We start from the raw sequence: 19,425 nt of genomic DNA, 5'->3' as shown, positions 1-19,425 counted from the left end.
TGCACAAGAGATTTGAATCATTCAAAAATCTAAATTGTTGTAGTAATTGATGTTGCTCATCCAATAAGGAAAATTTATTGAGCTTTAAACATTTTACTATTTTCATGTTTGAATTCTTCCTTTTCTCTTCCCATTTTTGGTTATACTATTGACAAATCTCACAGTGAAGGCAATTTGGCTTTTGGTACTAATTTTGTTTTTAAGCTAGAATTAGAAAATACGGCTTCTAGAGGATTCCTCTCTATTCAAGTGGGCTAACGGTGTTTTTCTCATTTGGTTCTTTCTAGACATCATGGAATTCACGAGAATCTTATAAAGACATTGAGGAAAGTATATAATTCAACATTATCTCTTTTCTCCCAATATCATAAAGGACAAAGAAATTGAACACCATTACATATTTTAGCATTGCCAACACTATGAACATGGTAGTCCATCAAACGATGAAGAAAAATAATGTAAAAATTGATTGCATTATGTTGAAGAACCTAATTATGAATCTTCCCAAAAATTCCTTGTCCACAATCTCCAACAATAAAGTGTCTGACAGTGCAACAATTTAACTATATTAAATAAATTTTAAAAAGAATAAATCATCAATTCACTCAAAAGTCAATAAACATAAAACAACATAATTCTCCTCCTTTTAATATTGATTAGAAAAAATAAAATCATTGATTTATTTATAAAACAATTTTTATTTATTTTTAACCTAATCATTAATTAATTTTTAAAATATAATCCTATTTTCCATTAAATTAGAATTTAATAGTTTTTTGTGCAACAAACAAGAATACTTGAAAATTAATCTAATATAGTTTTTGTTTTTTTTTACATAGCAAAGAAAAATCTGGTTTGGTTTTTGTGTTTTCCCAGTAAAGAACAAACTGTTTTTGTTTTATATACACCAACGAACTTTGGTGTATATACATGAATGAGTATAAAAATATTATATTATTAAATTATTTTGTCCTTTTAATACTGGATAGTCCTTTGTAATCATTATTAATCTTGCAGTAACCTTTATTATAATAATATAATATTTGTATACTTATTCATTTATATATACCCAAGTTCGTTGAAGAAGAGTATTAAAAGAAAATACATGCAGTTAACTTTTACTATTAAGATAAGGCCAAAGAGCCAAACCATTTGAATAAACAAGGTTCATGACCTGAACCTTAACATAACATTGGCTTTCATTAAAATTTGAAAAATAAAACAAAAGATAAAATGTGTTTTCATCTATCCCCGCATGCAGCGGAAAAACTTTTGCTAGGCGACATAAATAAATACGTCACGTCGCTCGTCATCAACCGCTTCGCTTTTAAATTCATAAACTTCAAACTAGAGCTACCCTAGCAGCGTTCTTCACTTATCTTCTTCGGCTCCATCGTTGTCATTGATATTAGCCTGCTGAGGTTTACCCTTGAATAATATTTAACACCACGTAAAAAAAAAAAAAAAAAACTTGCATATTCAGTTGAATTTCTAGTCCATAGCCTTTTGAGGTTAGGTTTGTTTTTTATTAGAATTAAGTTGATAAATTTTTGGCAGATGTTTTTCAAATTAACACTTGTTGGTTTGAAATGTGTTTACCAAAAATTTCTTTTATGTGATTTCTACCCAAAGAATTTGTTTAATTCATTATGGATCACAGAAACTTGAATACAGAACTAAGTTAAATATAAAGTGGAATCAAATTGAATGAAGTTTTAATGAAAAAATAATCAGTTTATGAGTAAAATGATATCACAATACAATAAAATATTATTACCAAAATAGTACAAAATTTGATAGAGCTTAATACTTTTTAAAATAATTTAATTTTCATATAGCTTATTGAAATTTATTATTAAATAATATTTAATGGAAATAAATCTAAAATATTAAAAGACTAAAATATTTTCATCCATAAAATATAGTAAAATGCTATCACCAAAATTATACTAAATTTGATACCCTTAAAAATAATTTAATTCCCATATAATTTATTGAAATTTACCATTAAATAATATTTTATAAATATAAATAAAAAACATTAAACAACCCAATAAAAAAAAAAACCCAAAAATTCCTTATACAAACATCAAAACGAAAAAAAATACAGAGAATACATTAATTAACCGAAAGATATCAACTATTTTTCCGAAAAAACATTAATAACCAAAATGAAATACAAAAAGTCAGAGATTTAGTATGCAAACATCAAAGCTAAAGAGATGCATTAATTAACCAGAAGATATCAACGATTTTTCCCCAAAAAAAAACTGTAAACTCCCGAACTTAGAGTAATTAAAGCAGAATAATTAGACACCAACATTTTAAAATGCCAAACTTAGAGTAGTTAAGACCGAATAATTAGACACCACCATTTTAAACACCCGAACTTAGAGTAGTTAAAACAGAATAATTAGACACCAACATCTTAAAACCAAACTTAGAGTAGTTAAGACCGAATAATTTCAACACCCAAATTACAATAGTTAAGTAGATTTTGCTTTCGAATCAAACCCAGATTATTAAGCTTTTATTTCAATACATACACTAAGCTCTGATAAATGAAAAAAAAACAAGCATTAATTTATACAATTTATGGTAATGTAAAGTTAAACGCCTTTTTTCATTAAATCTGCTATATTGCGTAGAGTATACAATGGAGCGCCCCCTCTAATTTCCCGTTGATTAAAAATAAACCTACACGACATTAGATATTAAATAACCAGCTGAGCTGGCGCCTTTGTATATGAGTTAGTACCACGTGGAAGGAAGGTAAAACATGAAAAAACATGGTAATGATGGATAAGTTCTGTCACTCGTCGATCTGGTTGGCCAGGTCATCAGAACTCAAGAATGTGCCATGGAAACCATAGGGGACTCTGGAAGGTAACTTCACTGCGGCAACTATGTCCAGGCTGGAAGATCTGGCATCCAAAATGAGCAGCTCAGAAGAGCAAGTTGTTTCGTTGTGCATGAAGGTGAGAACGTAGCCATCATCCTCTGCAGCACTCGGATCCGTTGTGCGCGGTACGAAGAAAGGCTCCCCGCCATAACAACCTTCCTCGTACATTATTTTGCCTGCAATTCTTTCTTCCGGGCTGCCTTTTGCCTGCAAATCCACCTTGGCGATTCCGGAAACCTTGGGCCACGGTTCTAATATGGAAAGATATGCATATCGCGTTTTTCTTCCCACATAGTTTCGGTTAATTTGTCCGGCCTCTAAATTTAGCGGAGCAATCTCGCGCCTACTCGAGGTACCTGCCTTGGTGTTCAATCTGATCTCCGACAGGTGGCTTCTGAGAGGCTGGTCCGACTCGTTAAATATGCTGTCGGGCGGAGTCATACAAGAACCGATGACCACAATTTCTTCTCCGTCTTCCCAAGCGTTCCAGAAATGGAAGCAGAAGCAGTCCGGAACTTCAATCCATTTCATTCGGCTCTCGTCTGAATCGTACCTGGGCAAAACGCCAAAGCGCGGGATTTTCTTCTTTTCAAAAATAGCAGGCGATCCTCCACGAACGATCTCTAATGGCCGCACAACGATCTGCTGATCAGGGACCACGACGTAATTCTTCGTTATGGCAAAGTCGTGCATCATTGTGGGCTCCTTTAAAGAAATTGTGACATCCGCCCCTTTGGTCCCGTCGGGATGGAAGATAAAGTACTTGAGATACGGCTTCTTGATCACATCGTAGCTGAGCGCGAACAATTCACCAGTTTCAGGGTCTATTTTCGGGTGAGCGATCATGGAAGATTTCAGTTGCCCCTCAAAATCAAAGCGACCCAGAGTCCTCAATTCTCCATCTTCTGTAACTCCAACTGCGTACGGCAAATCGTCTTCAGACATTGCGAGAAGTCTCCCATTGAAAAAAATGAGACCCGCATTAGCGACCCCCGTGCCTTTGCTGGGATCCAGTAACCCAAACAGAGACCTGGCCAAGAAGAGCAGCAGCCTGGCAGATCCTGAGTGGCCATGGAGCTCGCCAATTGGCTTGGGAAACATGGGTCGTCCATTCTTCTCCTCCTGACACAAACGATGCGTTCGAGTGTATCGGCAGCAGTAGCTCGCTCTGCCCTGTTTCAAGCCAACTGCGTGTATCATACCATCTCCATCAAACAAATGATGGCCGGCAGAAGGCTCGAACCTCGGATTCGCTCCATTGCGTACATAAACACCTTGCAGACATTCTGGAATTGTGCCCAAAACTTGCAGCTCGTGTTTTACAGGACTCTCGCTAACTGGTGCGAAATTGCCCGAGATTTGAACCTGGGGATCGACTGTCTTGGGCAAAGGATGATTTTTCTCTAGACCCACAATGAAGCTACTTTCTGCAGCATTTAAAACCGCAGCGGCCAGCCTTTGTATTGGATTCCAATTTGTCGAAAGCAGGGCATTTTTATCCGATGCTATGGGCATGTTATTTGAGTCATTGGAAACAAATTGCTGCTGGGGGCCACTAGGTTTAACAGTGGACACGACAGAAATTTGGCTAGTGTTAGAATGCGCATGAATAACCAGACAAACTCTCTTCTTCAGAGGGTACACCATTTGACGACTCAAATTCTGAAATTGAAGACCCCCGGTTCTACTGAATCGCAAAGGGAAACAATTTTCCGGATAAAGATTGCTAAAAGCCATGCCTAACATGCTTATGCCTATGCACACAATTCAGTCAGGTTGATCGATACCCTATGACTCCGAGGAAACTTTTACATAAAGCTTTGCCTTCTCTTTCTACAGCGGGGAAAAGAAAACAGAGACCAAGTTCCAGTTAGCAAGGGTGCATTTCTTGCACCAGACTTGTGGGGAAAGCACGAGGAGCTCTGTCAGCAAGAAGACTGCATGACTTTTCGAGAAAGCAGAAAGAGCTGCGAGCAGAAGTGTGGGAAAGGGCGTATTTATAACGTTCTGGCGGCGAGAGCAGAGGCCCAGTGTGTAGGCGGTCATATAACCCTGCAAGGTTGCAGGACCCCACAGTAACTTTCCGCTTTTATAATTCTTACAGTTAAAACAGGTTCACACTGAGAATCCGGAAGGGACTTGTTTACTGACCGGCAAATTTGCCCGGAGCGCCAAAAGTATTTTTCCATAGGATAGAAACGCTATCCTTTCTTAATTAAAATAAAAAGAGAATACATATTTCATGTGAAGAACTGTTTACTCCTATCTCTCTTGGCTGTTACATATGTAACTTGGATATATATAACGGGATATCTTTGTAATCGTCTTTTTCATAGTCTGAACAAGTATATTATCCTTACTAAAAACATATATTGTTTTTCAAAGTCAAAATTTGTTCGTCTTATTTTTTCTACGAAAATTTGAGAGGAGTGGTTGAATCTTGTTTTCGATGGTGGAAATAGATTCAGTATCATCAAAAATCCTCGGCACCTAAAATCTTGAAGTTCAATGGGATTTCCAAAAAAATTTGCTAGATTTTACCAAAATCATATTGGAATTTCTATTGTTTTCTGGGCAAATATTGTTTTTTATGGTGAAAATGGGGCACCCAAAATCTAAGTTCAAACAGCTGTGACAGGGATTTCCAAAAAAAATTACCAGTTCTTTACCAAAATCATGCCAGAATTTCCATTGTTTTCCAGGGAAAATTGCAATCTCGGATCTTGTTTTTTATGGTGGAAATAGATTAAGTACCATCAAACACCCATGGGGCACCCAAAATCTTGAAGTTCAACAGATATGATAGGTATTTCCAAAAAACTTTGCCAAATTTTACCAAAATCATCCCAGAATTTCCATTGTTTTTGAGGGAAATTTGCAGCATTAGATCTTGTTTTTTATGGTGGAAATGGATTCAACACCATCAAAAACCCCTACGGCACCCAAAATCTTGAAGTTCAACAGATGCCACCAGTGTTTCCAAAAAAATTGGCCAAACTTTACCAAAATCATGCCAGAATTTCCATTGTTTTCCAGGGGAATTTGCAACCTCAGATCTTGTTTTTTATGGTGGAAATGGATTCAGCACCACCAAAAACCCTGGGGTAGCCAAAATTTTGAAGCTAGCCGAAATCTTGAAGCTCAACAATTGTAATGGGGATTTCCAAAAAAAAATCCCCAGATTTTACCAAATTCATGCCGGAATTTCCATTGTTTTTGTGGCAAATTTGCAGCCTCTATCTTGTTTTTTTATTGTGGAAATGGATTCATCACCATCAAAAACCCGTGGAACACCCAAAATCTTCAAAGTTCAACAACTATAATGAGGATTTAAAAAAAAAATGCCAGATTTTACCAAAATCGTGCCGGAATTTCTATTGTTTTCCAGGCAAATTTGCAGTGTTGGATCTTGTTTTTTAATGGTGGAAATAGATTCAGCGCCATCAAAAACCCCTGGGGCACCCAAAATCTTTAACCTCAACCACTGTAATTAGGATTTCCAAAAAAAATCTTCAACTTTTACCAAAATCATGTTGAAATTTCCATTGTTTTCCGGAAAGTTTTGAAACCTTATATCTTGTTTTTTATGGTGAAAATTGATTTACTATCAAAATCGCCCAAGCAACCAAAATCTTAAAGCTCAACCACTGTAACGAAGATTTCCCAAAAATTTCATAATTTTTTACTAAAATCATATCAAAGTTTTCATTATCTTATAGGCAAATTTACACCCTCGGTAAACTCGAGATCCAGGGGACGTGGCCCGTGGGACGTTGGCATTGTAGTTACTTGTTACATCCATGGTTGTTTCTGTTGGCCCACACACAAACAAAAGGGTTGTGGGAGACGAGGCATTTTTCAGATCTTCAGGCTGACGGTCGCGACAGTTCTAGAGGTCGGTGACTCGGTCTTCCCCTCCCACTTAATGGCACGTGGGGTTTCGCCAGTGGTAAACGCTTAAAAGCGCACCACATAGACAGAAAAAGGAACTTCGGCACACTGTCGCGTCTGAAGCAGATTTGGCTGCAGCATGGCACGCGTCACACAATAATTTGGCTGCATTACGGCATGTCAGCTTTTCAGACAATTGTGAGAAGTTTATGCGATTTACTTTATTCTGTACCTCAGACATTGATCTAAACGGCGGTTCCTTTGGACTGGCCCTTGTCTCTGTTTCTAGAGCCCTTAAAGAGCGGGCATTGTTGCACAATTTAGTGAAGTTTAATTGTTTTAGATTGTTTCCTTTAATTAACTTCATAAAATATATCCAGCAAAACTTAGTGAAGTTTAAGTTTTAAGGGGTAGTTTATCTAAATTTAGTTAATTTTATTAAATTTTTAGTTTAAGTTTTAAGTGGTAGTTTATTTAAATTTAGTTAATTTTATTGAATTTTTTGTTTTTTAATTCAAGGTTGTAGTTTATTTATTACATGTTTTGGAAGGTTATTTGGTAATATTTTGTGATTTAATTTATTTAGAAATTGATAGGGATTTGTTGGAATCACAAGTTTGAGTTGTTAATTCACTATAATTCAAATGTTTCAAGGTTTTTTTTCATGGTGTTGAATCCATATATGCCTTTTAATTAACTTCATAAAATATATCTAGCAAAACTTAGTGAAGTTTAAGTTTTAAGTGGTAGTTTATCTAAATTTAGTTAATTTTATTGAGTTTTTTGTTTTTTTATTCAAGGTTGTAGTTTATTTATTACATGTCTTGGAAGGTTATTTGGTAATATTTTGCGATTTAATTTACTTAGAAATTGATAGAGATTTGTTGGAATCACAAGTTTGAGTTGTTAACTCACTATAATTCAAATGTTTCAAGGCTTTTTTCAAGGTGTTGAATCCATATATGCCGTTAAAAACTCATTTTAAGCAACAAAGATCTAGATCTGATAGAAAACTCCAACCAAAAACATAATGATTAGACAATTTTTTTTAGTGAAATTTGGCGATAGAATTTTTAATGAATTATTATTCCTTTTTATTACTTAAAATGTGTATTTGAATGTATAAATTGATTTAGAGTTTTGAAAAACCTTTGAGATTATCTATTTGTGCATACTTAACAATGCAAATATACAATTCTAACAATAAACTCATCAATATGTGTGTGAGGGAGAAAAAAAAACATAAAACATTTAGACTGTGCTTTATACATGCGGAAGAAGTATGTAATCTAAACATTTAATTTGTGTTTTTTCGGTAGTTTTTCTAATCAATTTTACTTAAAGAAATTGTTAAAATTGTAATTTTGAGTTATTGAATATGTGCAATTTTAGTGATCCAAAGTTTTTAAGAGCATTGAGTCCATTTATGAATTTCTAAATAAAATCTAAATAATGGAAACATATAAACTTAGTCAAATTTCAATAAAAAAAATTAAAATATCAAACATCTAAACTATGTTATAAAAAAAACCATGTTAAATAAAATTTTATTATTCTTTAAAATTTATTTATTTATAAATAACAAAATCACAAAAATATTCTTCTTCAAAATAAAAATAAAAACTACTATACTATACACAATACCTCTTAATTTAATATAATTTAATTTTAAAATCATATTTTTTTTTTATAACTTTGAATCATTATAAAAAAATTAAACAAACCATCTCACTACAAACCTAGCCCTTAAAACCATATATATATATATATATATATAAACCCATAAAATTGTAATATTTTAAACTTGTTGTATACAGTTATGTCTTCTAAAATACTTTACCCTGAAACCCTTTTATATATATATATGACATGAAATTGTAACATTTTGCACTCCCCATATAGAGTTATGTTTTTTAAAATATAAATGATGGTGAAGAGGTTATGTCAAACTAACACATATCATATTTATTCCATTTGTATGGTGCCAAACTTACTTGTACCCTACATCATACCTGGTCATTGAACACTATGCTATAATTAGAATTAAATCATAAATTAATTTAATAAACTTCAACTTTGCCTTTTATCATAAAAATACTTTTTCCCTATCACACTTTCTTTTAAAAAATTTCCTCCTATAATGTCATAATTTTTTGAAGGCCATTTCAAACAAAAAGTTCCTTTAGATAACTTATGCACGTTCCCACTACTTTACATTCCATGCCTTTCATAAAGTCACAATTCTTTTAAAATATGTTTAAGGTATCCTTCATATAAATAACTTGGTATGGAATTTCTTTCTTTTGAAATATCTTGAAAGCATCCTTCATATAAATAACATGGTATGGAATTTCTCTCTTTTGAAATATCTTCAAGGCATCCTTTATATAAATAACATGTTATGCAATTTCTTTTGTGATATTCTTTCTTTTGAAATATCTTGAAGGCATCCTTCATATAAATAACATGTTATGTAATTGTAAATTTCTTTGTCTATACCATTTGGGATAACTTAGTTTTTGTTTATACTATTTTACTTTCTTTGATAGTCACAACTTTATTTCAAATATATCTAGATACTCTTTATATCATTTGAGATTGAATTTTTTTCTAGAATTGTTAACTTTTCTTTGGATTAAAGGTATACCATGTTTTTTAAAGCACCATTTATAACACTTTTCACATACTATAATGCAAGAATCTTTTTGGAATAACATTATATTTATTTACATTATTTCAAATGGTATGTCTTTGTTAGTTACACTTTTTTGCAAGAATCTTTTTGGAATAACATTATATTTATTTACATTATTTCAAATGGTATGTCTTTGTTAGTTACACTTTTTTTTAAAGGTTTCTGACAACACTCGTCACATGATATGAAATTCCATGTAAGATTGTAATAACTATGTTATAATACAAATTGACCACACTATTTTTTGAAATATTTTTAAAGGAACTCCTCAAATAATATGATGTGATATTCTTTTTGGAATAACTTCATGTTTGTCGAGATTACTATAACTTGTTTGTACTTGATAATCAAGGTATTTTTGAAATATTTTTAAAATCCCCCCTCATATAACATGGGGTTAAATCATATAAACTACCTTAAATTAGAAATCAACAATATTTCATTAAAATACTTTCGAAAACATGATGAGAGATTTTATTTAAGATAATTTCATATATACTTGCATTACTTTAGACTATCCATTTTTCGTAATGACATTTTTTTCAAATACTTTAAAAGCATTTCTTATATTAATTTAAAGTTCTTTTTATATCGTCCAAATTACTTTCTATAGGAATTGACCATGTTCTTTTGAAATACCTTCAAACGCACTCCTCAAGCACTCTAATATAACATTCTTTTTTAAAATAACTTTATTTCTATCCGCACCACTTTAAAAAACACGTACTTAATAACCATTCCTTTTGAAATATATCTTTAAAAACACTCTTGGGATAAGATGAGATTCCTTTAGAAATATCAAAACTATTTTAAATTGGTGATGGACCAGATTCCCCTAATATTAATTATAAAAAAAATTGAATTTTATTTTCCCTATAACATTTTATACTCCCCATATATAATTATGTTTTCTAAAATGTAAATGATGTTGAAGAAGTTATGTCAAACTAACACATATCATATTTATTCCATTTGTATGGTGCAACTTATTTGTACCCTACATCATATATGGTTATTGAACACTATGTATAATTAGAATTAAATCATCAATTAATTTAATAAACTTGAACTTTACCTTTTATCATAAAAATATTTTTTCCCAATCACAATTTCTTTTAAAAAAATTCCTCCTATAATGTCATCATTTTTTGAAGACCTAAATGTTTCCTTAGATAACTTTATGCTTGTTCCCAATAATTTACATTCCATGCCTTTCATAAAGTCACAATTCTTTTAAAATATGTTTAAGGCATCCTTCATATAAATAACGTGTACTTTGCACATAATATAATGTGAGAATCTTTTTGGAATAACATTATATTTATTTACATTATTTCAAATTGTATGTGTTTGTTAGTTACACTTTTTTTTAAAGGTTTCTGACAACACTTGTCACATGATGTGAAATTCCATGTAAGATTGTACAAACTACTTTATAATAGAAATTGACCACACTATTTTTTGAAATTTTTTTAAAGGAACTCCTCAAATAATATGATGTGATATTCTTTTTGGAATAACTTCATGTTTGTCGAGATTACTATAGCTTGTTTGTACTTGATAATCAAGGTATTTTTGAAATATTTTTAAAAGCCCCCCACATATAACATGGGGTTAAATCATATAAACTACCTTAAATTAGAAACCAACAATATTTATTTAAAATACTTTCAAAAACACGATAAGAGATTTTATTTAAGATAATTTCATATATACTTGCATTACTTTAGACTACCCATATTTCGTAATGACATTTTTTTCAAATACTTTAAAAGCACTTCTTACATTAATTTAAAGTTCTTTTTATATCGTCCAAATTACTTTCTATAGGAATTGACCACGTTCTTTTGACATACCTTAAAAAACACTCCTCAAGCACTCTAATATAACATTCTTTTTTAAAATAACTTTATTTCTACCTACACCACTTTAAAAAACATGTACTTGATAACCATACTTCCTTCTGAAATATATCTTTAAAAACACTCTTGGCATAAGATGAGATTCCTTTAGAAATATCAAAACTATTTTAAATTGGTGATGGACCACATTCCCATAATATTAATTATAAAAAAATTTGAATTTTATTTTCCTTATAACATTTTACACTCCCCATATATAATTATGTTTTCTAAAATATAAATGATGTTGAAGAGGTTATGTCAAACTAACACGTATCATATTTATTCCATTTGTATGGTGCAACTTATTTGTACCCTGCATCATATATGGTTATTGAACACTATGTATAATTAGAATTAAATCATCAATTAATTTAATAAACTTGAACTTTACCTTTTATCATAAAAATATTTTTCCATATCACAATTTCTTTTAAAAATTTTCCACCTATAATGTCATAATTTTTTGAAGACCTAAATGTTCCCTTAGATAGCTTTATGCTTGTTCCCACTACTTTACACTCCATGCCTTTCATAAAGTCACAATTCTTTTAAAATATGTTTAAGGCATCCTTCATATAAATAACATGTACTTTGCATATAATATAATGTGAGAATCTTTTTGGAATAACATTATATTTATTTACATTATTTCAAATTGTATGTGTTTGTTAGTTACACTTTTTCTTAAAGGTTTCTGACAACACTCGTCACATGATATGAAATTCCATGTAAGATTGTACAAACTACTTTATAATAGAAATTGACCACACTATTTTTTGAAATTAAAGGAACTCCTCAAATAATATGATGTGATATTCTTTTTGGAATACCTTCATGTTTGTCGAGATTACTATAGCTTGTTTGTACTTGATAATCAATGTATTTTTGAAATACTTTTAAAAGCCCCCTCATATAACATGAAGTTAAATCATATAAAGTACCTTAAATTAGAAATCAACAATATTTCTTTAAAATACTTTCAAAAACAGGATGAAAGATTTTATTTAAGATAATTTCATATATACTTTCATTACTTTAGACTACCCATATTTCGTAATGACATTTTTTTCAAATACGTTAAAAGCATTTCTTATATTAATTTAAAGTTCTTTTTATATCGTCCAAATTACTTTCTATAGGAATTGACCATGTTCTTTTGAAATACCTTAAAAAACACTCCTCAAGCACTCTAATATAACGTTCTTTTTTAAAATAACTTTATTTCTATCGGCACCACTTTAAAAAACATGTACTTGATAACCATACTTCCTTTTGAAATATATCTTTAAAAACACTCTTGGCATAAGATGAGATTCTTTTAGAAATATCAAAACTATTTTAAATTGGTGATGGACCACATTCCCTTAATATTAATTATAAAAAAAATTGAATTCTATTTTCCCTATAATAATTTTTCTCATTCACATTGAATTTCCTACTCTATTTGATTATAAAAAAATAAATTTATTTATAATATATTTTCTTAGCATTATATTTCCAAAAAATTATATTTATTTAAAATATATTTTCTTAGCATTACATTTCCTCATCTTTATCATAAAAATGAGGTGTCTCAAGGTTTTTTCAAAGTGTTAAATCTATATATGTCGTTAAAACCCCATTTTAAACAACAAAGATCTAAATTTGACCAAAACAATTGTCAGATTCCAACCAAAATCTCCAAAACATATAATGATTAGACAATTTTTTAAACATATAACGATTAGACAACTTTTTTAAGTGAAATTTGGTGATATATTTTTTAATGAATTGTTATTCTTTTTTATTACTTAAAATGTGTATTTGAATGTATAAATTGAATTAGAGCTTTGAGAAACCTTTGAGATAATGTATTTGTACATATTTAACAATGCAAATATACAATTCTAACAATGAACTCATCAATGTGTGTGTGAGAGAGAACAAAAACATAGAACATTTAGACTATGCTTTGGATATGTGGAAAAAGTATGTAATCTAAACATTTAACTTCAAGTGTCTTTTGGTTAGATTTTCTAATCAATTTTATTTAAATAAATTGTTAAAATTGTAATTTTGAGTTGTTGAGTATGTGCAATTTAAATGATCCAAAGTTTTTAAAGGAATTGGGCCCATTTATGCATTCAAAAATAAAATCTAAATAATGGAAACATATAAACAAAGTCAAATTGCAATTAAAAAAACCAAAATACAAATATCTAAACTATATTAAAAAAAAACCATATTGAATCAAAAATTATTATTCTTTGAAATTTGTTTATTTTATAAATAACAAAATCACAAAAAATATTCTTCTTCAAAATTAAAAAAAACTAATATACTATACACAATACTTCTTAATTTAATATTATTTAATTTTAAAATCGTATTTTTTATAACTTTCAAATATTATAAAAAGTTAAACAAACCATTTCACTACAAACCTAACCCTTAAAACCTTCTTAAATATATATATATGAATGAACATGACATAAAATTGTAATATTTTACACTTATATATAGTTATGTCTTCTAAAATACTTAACCCTTAAACCCTTCTTTTATATATATATATAAACATAAACCTGACATGACATGAAACTGTAACATTTTATACTCCCCATATATAATTATGTTTTCTAAAATATAAATGATGATGAAGAGGTCATTTCAAACTAACACATATCATATTTATTCCATTTTTATGGGTAACTTACTTCTATCTTGCATATGAACATTGTGTTATAATTAAGGTTAAATAATCAATTAATTTAATAAATCTCAACTTTTCATTTTACCATAAGAATAATTTTTCCCTCTTGTGATATTACAATTTCTTTTGAAAAATTTCCTCCTATGATGTCACAATTTTTTGAAGACCAACTTGTCCCCACTACTTTACATTCCATGCCTTTCATAAAATCACAATTCTTTTGAAATATGCCTTACCATAATTTTTTTTTTTCCTCTTCTAATATCACAATTTCTTTTGAAAATTTTCCTCCTATAATTTCACAATTTTTTTTTGAAGACCATGTCAAATGAAAGGTTTCCTTAGATAAATTTATACTTATCCCCGCTACTTTATATTCCATCCCTTTCATAAAGTCACAATTCTTTTGAAATATTTGTAAGGCATTCTTCATATAAATATAATGGTATGAAATTTCTTTTTTTTCAAATATCTTTAAGGCATCTTTCATATCAATAACATGGTGTGAATTTTTTTTTGTGATAATTTCATCTTTGTCTATAGCAATTGGGATAACTTGGGATAACTTAGTTTTTGTTTATACTATTTTATTTTATTCGATAGATACAATTTTTTTCAAATATATCTAGATACTCTTTATATGATTTGAGATTTTTTTCTGGAATTGTTAAGTTTAATTTAAAAGTATACCATGTTTCCTAAAGCACTATTTAAAACACTCTTCACATGATATACAAATTTTTTTGGAATAACATTATATTTGTTTACATTATTTCAAATTGTATGTGTTTGCTAGTTACATTTTTTTTTGAAAGGTTTCTCACAACACTCCTCATATGATATGAAATTCCATCTAAAGATTATACAAACTATTTTATAATAGAAATTGACCACATTATTTTTTGAAATATCTTTAAAGGAACTCCTCAACCAATATGATGTGATATTCCTTTTGGGGTAACTTCATATTTGTCGAGATTACCATAGATTTTTTGTACTTCATAATCAAGGTGTTTTTGAAATATTTTTAAAAGTCCAAGGTTAAATAAAATAAACTACCTTAAATTAGAAATCGACAATATTTTTTTAAAATAATTTCAAAAACACTCTTCAGAAAATATGATGAGAGATTTTATTTAAGATAATTTCATATATGCTTACATTACTTTAAACTACCCATATTTCGCAATGACAAATTTTTGAAATACTTTTAAAAGCATTTCTTATATTAATTTAAAGTTATTTTTATATTGCCCAAATTACTTTTTATAGGAATTGACCACATTCTTTTGAAATCCCTCCAAAAACACTCTTATATAACATTCTCTTTTAAAATAACTTTATTTCTATCTACACTACTTTAAAAAGCATGTATTTGATAACCATAATTCTTTTTGAAATATATCTTTAAAAACACTCCTCACATAAAATAAGATTCCTTTCAAAATTATCAAAACTATTTTAAATTGGTGAACGACATCCCCTTATTATTTAAAAAAAAACTCGAATTTTATTTTTTGTGTAATAATTTTTCTCATTCACAATGATTATTGATTTATAATTTCTTATTCTCTTTGATTATAAAAAAAATATTTTCTTAACATTATATTTCCTCATCTTTATCATAAAAATAAGTGACTCTAAAAACGTTCAAGGTTTTTATCCGCATCATATTACCTTCGATGGCCATTTCATTATGTTTTCTTTAAAGAAAATTCATTATATTGCTTGTTGAAACTTGGGAGCACGAAGAATCTAAGGTCCCTACCATAGATGGATTTGCACTATGTTCTACCTGGAAAAAGCGATTCTCCCGTAAAGGCATTGGGGCTATATCTTGTTACATTAAGAAGAACATATCCCCCCATGCCAAGATTTATAAAAACAACCCTTACAACCAATATAGTTGGATAGAGATTACTGACATTAATGATAAAAAGACCTACATAGCAATCTATTGTTCTCCCCCATCAATTCTAACTTCTATAAGAAAAAGAATCTAGATAAAAATAGTCCTTACAATGGTTTAGAGAATGATATTTCTAGCCTAAGGAATGAAGGTAATATCCTTTTAATGGGTGACTTTAATGCTCAAACTTCAAGCAATCAAGCTATTCTTCTAAACAATCATTCCAACCCTATTCCTCTTTGGTTAGATGAAGACCCTACTCTGACTAGCTGGTACAAAAGGAGCGCTGAAGACCTCGGAGAGAATTTGTTTGGGTCGGAGCTAGTCAAGATCTGTAGTGCTTAGGATCTCATAATTTGCAATGGTCTAAAGAAGTGGCCTAATTCTAGCGAGATTACATGCATCCATGGGCTTGGTAGCATCATGGTAGACTATGTTATTTCCGATCTCCCTTTATACAACGAAATAATAAATTTTGACATCTTAAACAACCACGAGCCTGCCTCTGATCATAGGCCTTTACTTATAACTCTCAATTTTTTCATGCATAGAGATCCCATAGAAGATAATCCTTATAGCCAAAAGAACTTAATCTTTGATAGAAATAAAAACGATCTCTTTCTAAATGAATTAAAAACTAATTTGCTTCCTTTATCTAGTATAGACAACATAGAAGACCTCTATCATAATTCTACTACAACCCTCTCATATTCTATTAACAAGTTCTCAATTGAAGTTTTAAGTAATAAAAAAAATAACAAAACCAACACATGGTATGACAAAGATTGTAAAAGTGCGAGGAGAGCAATTAAGGAAGTTATTGATGAATCTCTTAAAATTGGCAAGATAAAAATATGAGCCCTAACTAAAAGGAAAAAAGGCAGTATATTCGTAAAAGACAAGAGAATCTCTTACACCTCTCTAAGGTAGCTCCTAAGAAATTCTGGAGGCAGATTCTAACTAGAAAAACTAAATATAATAATTAAATTGCTTTACACGACTGGAATTCCTATCTTAAAAAGCTTTATGAATCTCCAAATGTCATGGATAAATTTGAAACCCTGCTCACAATGAAAGAAGTTTTCTCATTAGAAGACATTGATTTTGGGGTTAAACGCCTGACAAATGGGAAAACTAAGGACATTGAAGGTTACCAGGCAGAATTCTTAAAAATGGAGGTCCTGTCCTCATCCCCCATTTCCATAAGCTTTTCAATCAAGCGGTCAAGCAAGGGTTCCCTAAACCATGGACTCAGAGCCTCATTATCCCTATTTTTAAAGTGGGGATGCAAATAACCCCTCTAATTATCAGACAATTATGATCAACCCTCTCTTAACCAAGTTATATGGTATTAATTTGGAAAAGAAGTTGAGCATATGGATTGAACGTGAAGGTAATCAGGTTAAAGGCCAAGCGGGTTTTAGAAGGTAGCACTCAACAACAGACCACCTCGTTACGCTTAGGATCATTGTGGAGGAATGCCACAATGATAAATCCAATCTCTTTTGTTACTTTTTGGACTTTAGAAAGGCTTTTGACATTGTTCCTAGAAACAACCTATGGAATAGATTAGAAGAGCTAAAGGTTCCTTTCGAGTTGAGAGCTACCGCTATAAGGTTATACGAGAATATAATTGCCAAGTTAAAGAGCAACGAGGGGTGGTCGAAAGATGTTTAGTGTAATATCAGAGTTAAACAAGGTTGCCCCCTCTCCCCTACCCTATTTGTCATTTACATCGACAAGCTAGAAGGTTGTTTAGAGGTAGTAGGTTGTGCTGGCATGATCTTCATTGGGATAGTCATCATCGTTCTTCTCTATGTTGACGATATTGTTCTTCTCGCCAGGTGCCCATCTAATCTTGATAAGAAACTTAGGCTTCTTAAGGATTTATGCTTTACCATGGGTATGGCTGTTAACACTAACAAAACAAAAATTATGATTACCAAATCCAAGAAGGACACTTACGCTAATTTTATGTATGACAATAGTAACTTGGAGGAAGTGTCTCCTTACAAGTACCTAGGAATTGATATTCATCACAAGCTCAATTGGAACTATAGCATTGAGAAAAGGATTAATGGGGGTGGAAATCTTATTTTGGTCTTGAAAATAATTGTAAAACAACAAACCTCGTAATGTGGGATAGAAAGAAGTTCCTCTTTGAAACTTTAGTCACTCCTGTTATCTTATATGGATGTGAGGTTTGGGGTTGCAGCATCTCTAGAGAATCATGGAGAAAGATTGAGCAAATCTAGAAGCGTTTTATAACGTATAACCTCAAAATTAAAATTAATACACCCTATCCTATTATCCTTATAGAAGTGGGTCTTTCCCCTATCGAGAGCCTAGCTATGACTAGGCTTCTTTTATACAAACACAAACTCAATAACACAGGAGACCATAGACTTCCTAAGCTAGCTTTAAATTCCAACCAAAACCACCTAAGGCTCAATCGAGGTTGGTATAAAGACACCAGGGCTTGGTTAAACCATTGGGAGATCGACGAGAATGTTGCATTGCAAAATATTAATAGCATTAAAAATATTGTTACTTCTAAGTTCAAAGAAAAAATGTGGTGTGAGAAAGATTTAGCAGCTAAAATAAAATTCAGATATTATAAGAAGGTCATCAACCCCACCCTAGAAGATCAAAAGTATCTCTCTATTTTAACTAGCTCAAAGAAGAAAATTAATATAGCCAAGATTAGAATGAACTCTCATGAGCTCCATAATGAAATGGGTCATTGGGAAGTTCCTAAAACACCATGAATGGAAAGGATCTTTCATCTCTGTGAGAATATGAACATCGAGGATGAAAATCACTTCGTCTTAGAGTGCCCTGCGCACAACCACATTAGATCTCAATTTCATAATCTTTGTTGCAATACTGACCTTCCTAGCCTTTTACGATGTCAAAATTATAGTGAGCTCGAGAGGTTTCTCTCCAAGCTTTTTGAGCATATGAACAAAATCTTAAATCAAACTAGATAATTAGTTTCTCTAGGTCCAATAGACCAAAGTTTGGTCTCAGTGGACATTAACCATCATCATCATCATCATAAATATAGTACAACAGACTTCTAACCATAGTGAATAACGAAACAAAAATTCCAATTACTTTTAAAAATATAAAAAAGAGATGAGAAATTGTACATCATTCATTCAGATCTAACCAATAATCGAACACAACTGTTCTGAGGCCTCGTCCCAAATGCATTATTAACATAGTCGAAGGCACGAGAGTCTCACGGCAAGACATCATGTTCCTTTCAAAAAGGATTCAATTCAATTTTGAGCGTAGCATCTTTGCTCAAGATCAACTATACATTAAATTGAAAATATGGGAAGATAATTTTTTTTTATATATATATATATATATATATAATTTGAGTATTATATTTTTATTTTAAAAATGTCTATAAATTTAAAATAA

The 19,425-nt window shown here is 30.7% G+C and overlaps 1 protein-coding gene across 1 annotated transcript; it reads right to left on the bottom strand.

Moving 5' to 3' along the window:
• Nucleotides 1-2,685: 2,685 nt before the first annotated feature.
• On the bottom strand, nucleotides 2,686-4,892 carry LOC149223250 (9-cis-epoxycarotenoid dioxygenase NCED3, chloroplastic-like). The gene has a single exon (XM_089383260.1). The coding sequence runs from the start codon at nucleotides 4,646-4,648 to the stop codon at nucleotides 2,813-2,815; it is 1,836 nt and encodes a 611-aa protein (XP_089239386.1). The 5' UTR covers nucleotides 4,649-4,892; the 3' UTR covers nucleotides 2,686-2,812.
• Nucleotides 4,893-19,425: the final 14,533 nt, after the last annotated feature.

Source organism: Pinus tabuliformis, chromosome Q (assembly GCF_031772625.1).
Source record: "Pinus tabuliformis cultivar Carrire ecotype Pingquan chromosome Q, CPIR1, whole genome shotgun sequence".
Lineage (NCBI taxonomy): Eukaryota > Viridiplantae > Streptophyta > Pinopsida > Pinales > Pinaceae > Pinus > Pinus tabuliformis.
Note: the sequence above shows the minus strand (reverse complement) of the source record. Positions and strands in the feature narration are given on the sequence as shown.

Bases quoted from the DNA above. Each gene is read 5' to 3' on its own strand.
- LOC149223250 (XM_089383260.1), bottom strand. From the start codon at position 4,648: ATGTTAGGCATGGCTTTTAGCAATCTTTATCCGGAAAATTGTTTCCCT.